Genomic DNA, 3,894 nt, shown 5'->3' on the forward strand with positions numbered 1-3,894 from the left:
CGGGTCTTGCGCGAGTGTCACGTGCCCTCTCCGCCGGGCCGCGGCTGGATGCGAGTGGGGCTGGCAAAAAAAATAATGAATCAAAACTAAAAAGGTTTATTTGGTAACCGCTTTCTGCGATCTGTGCTCCAACAGGTTATTCCAAACCGCAAAACATGCGAGCGCCGCATGCTCGCCTTCAGAAGCGGGGAACACATGAAGGGACCAGCCGGCATTTACAGAGCTGACGTCTTTACTAGGCATTATTCTTTTATTGTTATTTTTTTTTTCCTGCAAAATGATGTTTACATACAGTTAAAAGGCATCGATTTTAGTTTAGCACAGCACATTCTCCAGGGAAAGAGAGGGTTAGAAGCAGGAGAAAATCTATATAAAAGGAGAAAGAAAGGGGGAAAAGCTGATAATACGAGTTTCAGTGCTGGGCTGGCTCGTCTTCTTCGTTCTGCCTAAGAGCTCGGGGGTTGCCGAGGATCCTAAGCGTTTCGAGAATTTTTCTTAAATGGGAAAAACCACCCAGCTCCCGCCTTGCAGCCGCGACCACACGCTACTCTATGGGGCGAACACAAGTTCATGCAGGAACGGGCAGACGCCGCGCTAGTACATAGAAAGCGCCTGCTCGCGCATTACCACTCTTTTCTTTTTCATTCGTCGGTTCTGAAACCAAATTTTAACTTGCTGATCGCTTAAATTCAGTCTGTTTGATAGTTCTTTCCTCTTCTGTCGGTTAATAAACTCATTGAGGAGAAACTCGTTTTCCAATTCGGCAATTTGTTGTTTCGTGTAAGGTTTCCGTTTCTTTCTCGATCTCCCCTGGGTGGGGCACCAAGGCAAACCTACAACAAACACGTCGATAATTTAGTGGGGCACGGCTGTGGGTTATAGAGAATACGCACAAACCCGCGAGGCAAAGGGGCAACGCTAGGTCGGCAAAGCACGTCTGACAGCACGATTTTATCTACCCCCCAGTCGGGTTAAGCTATCAATGTTCCGAACGGGTTACGAGGGGGGAGAAGGAGGGGGGGGAACAAACAATTACAGACATCTCTTAGAAAGCACGAAGCGCTAGGTCGCCTCGAACTAAAGCGAGAGATTTAAGGCATACCATCCTGCACTGAAGGTCTGAGGCATGACTGGACTGCTGCGGGCTGAACTGTCAGGTTCAAGTTGACCGAATTCTTGATGTCCTCCTTTAGGCTGGAAGTGCAGGAATTCACTTCAAAAAGAGCAGCCGAGCCGTGCAAGCTTCTCGGCAGGCTCGAGTGGTCATACTTTGCGGGCTTTAAGTTGGCTGCGTGAGTAATAGTTGGGTCATTTGCGAAAGATTGCCTCTGCCTGCATCTTTCCTCTTGTTTGGAGCTCGCATCGTGGGCGTAATATTTATTGTTTTCTTCCAGGCACTCTTTGTTGCTGTTGGAGCTGATGCTGATTGGAACGGAGCCGGGGAGGTACGGCTGCGCCGCGCCGCCGAACGCGTGGCCCTGCGGCTGGGCTGCGCACGGACTGGGGCACGTCCACGGGATCGAGCTCCGGGGGTAGGAAATGGTGGGCAGAGCCGCCAACTGACTGCCATTAGCCCGCAAATTGGGAAAATAAAAGGAATCTGGAGATTGCAAGTTCAAGAGAGAACCAACGTAGCCAGATCTGTAGAGACTGCGATCACACATTTCCAACAAAGGACTTCAGCTGTTCTTACAGCAGTATTTAGTTACAACAGGGAATAAGCGGAAAGCCTAAAACGATTGGACGAAACTTTGCAGACAGGTTCTTCAAAGCCGGTAATTTCAGCACCGCCTCCAGCCACCGAGCCACGGTGTGCCCCCCCTCTTTTTTTTTTTCCCTCCTTTCCCCCCCTTTTAAAAAGTCTTATGATAACACTTGAAATATGAAAATACCGGACTCACAAGGGGGAGGGGAAAACATGGACTCCGCTTCTATAAAAGTGCCTGGGACTGGCTGGCAGAGCCGCAGCGCTAGCGGAAAGATGCGGAGAAAACAAATCCCCGGCCGGCGCTGAGCGGAGCCCCGGGGCGGGCAGCGGCCGCGGAGCTCCGGGCGTGAGGGTGTACGGAGCGGGGCCACAGCTCTGTGCCCGCTGCTCTCGGCGGGGGAAGGAGCCGTGGCAGTCCGGACACACGGATGAGCTCTACCCTGTGCCGACAGGGCACAGCCGTGTGTGTGCTCGGAGCGCAGCTTTTACCCATTTTATACACGCATTTGTTTTAATTGCGAGCAACATGATATGCATCTGCGTACGCTTGCAATTAAAATATTAATTGATCGGTTATTGGCGGGATTGTCTTTCTGATGCACTAATGACCGGTGGTCTCGGAGGCTTTCCCAGCTTTGCACCCTACTCTTCTTACCCCTTCCGCTTTATATCCTAGCTCCAACGCTAGACACGTTTTCAAACGACTCTTCTAAATCTGGGCGCCTGTTTATTGAATTCTTAAGCGAGAATAACAATGGGAGCAAGAAGGAATTCCTTGAGCAGAGCGCTGAGATTCAAAACAAAACCAATAGCATCCAAAGACTGCACGGAGGAGAACGCCCCGGTACCCCGCAGCAGGGCACGGGCTGGCTGAGGCGGGCAGGACCGGACCAGCTCCGAGCAAGGAGCCCACTGCCACCTCCCGAGCTGCGGCCGAGCAGGTTTCGTCCGCTAAGAAGAGAATTATTCCTTACGGTCATATGGGTATATATAGAGAGAAATTGAGATATAGATATATGTATGTATATGCATGTATCTCTATCTGTATGTCGTATATATTACATTTTTTTAAAGCTCACACCAGAGCACGGCTGTTCCTCTGTCTCTCCCCGCTCCCGGGTACGAACCAAACCCCATCCGACCGCATCCTCGCGGGAGACAGCTCGAGTCCTTTCCAGACCGCGCGGGGTGGCAGACAGTCTGCTTCCTGCGGAGACAAGCCGAGCCCCCGCGTCTCACCCAGAGACGCGATATCCCCATAAAACAGCAGACTGCAAGGCCAAGGGCTGGAGCCGCCCGGCAGGCAGCGGCCGGAGCCCTGAGAGCTGCGAGGCGGCTCCGCGCTGTGCGGCCGCTGCGGGACCCTCGGCCCCTGACCTCGGCCCTTTCCGAATGGATCCCCCGGTCCGAGCGAACCCCGCTTCGGGCCGAACCCCAGTTCCCGAACGTCGTCACCTTCGCGGCTTCGTTATTAAAACTCGAGCCCAGTTAACAGGTAGGGTTAATTTTCCGTGTTATTGTGCTCTTAATCATAGTTTTAATCTCGGTTTTATTTCCACGCCGAGATCAGAGACGCTGCCCCACTTGATGTTTTCCTAATCAAATTCATCTTTCTGTCTAATGGGAAATTGGGGTGAATTCTGCAGTAATTTCATTGCCCTGAAAGAAATGTTGAAACGATTGCTCTCCCCTGAGCACACGGACCACACAAGCGTCGCTGGAGGATATTACTGACCGCTGCCCTTAATTTTTATTGTTTGAGTTATGTCTGCCAATTGCATCTCCCTCTTATTAACTTATTTGTTTTCTGCCTTTTTTATCCCCACGAGCCGAGGTGACCGCTTCTTTTCATGATCGCCTTTTGCGAAAGAGCTGACTCCAATCGTCGGCTCTGGGAAGACAGAAGCTTCAGGACCTTTTTTTTTTTTTTTCCCCTCGCAATAAACACGATGAACGGCTGTGAGTTCCCCGTTACCGGAAAGGTGACACTTCAAACTAACTTTTACGAGGTTAGAGAAAACAGAGCTTGCAATTAATGCTCATCTGTAACCGCTAATTAATGCTGCGAGAAATATGGAAAGCAAAATCCGGAGGAGCGGGAGGGCAGCGAGCTTTGTGCTGAGGTCGGTAGGGAAAGCACCGCGCACCGCCCGATGCGGGCACGGCTCCGCGCAGCGCACGGCCGC

General features: G+C 51.7%; 1 protein-coding gene across 1 annotated transcript; it reads right to left on the minus strand.

Annotated features, from left to right (window-relative positions):
- Positions 1-113: 113 nt before the first annotated feature.
- HOXD12 (homeobox D12) lies at positions 114-1,717 on the minus strand. Its single transcript, XM_003207536.4, has 2 exons — positions 1,103-1,717; positions 114-833 (listed from the first exon to the last, which is right to left on the minus strand). Exons 1-2 carry the CDS (start codon positions 1,662-1,664, stop codon positions 595-597), a joined length of 801 nt encoding a protein of 266 aa, XP_003207584.1. The 5' UTR covers positions 1,665-1,717; the 3' UTR covers positions 114-594.
- Positions 1,718-3,894: the final 2,177 nt, after the last annotated feature.

The sequence above is a fragment of the Meleagris gallopavo genome, chromosome 7 (genome assembly GCF_000146605.3).
Source record: "Meleagris gallopavo isolate NT-WF06-2002-E0010 breed Aviagen turkey brand Nicholas breeding stock chromosome 7, Turkey_5.1, whole genome shotgun sequence".
Lineage (NCBI taxonomy): Eukaryota > Metazoa > Chordata > Aves > Galliformes > Phasianidae > Meleagris > Meleagris gallopavo.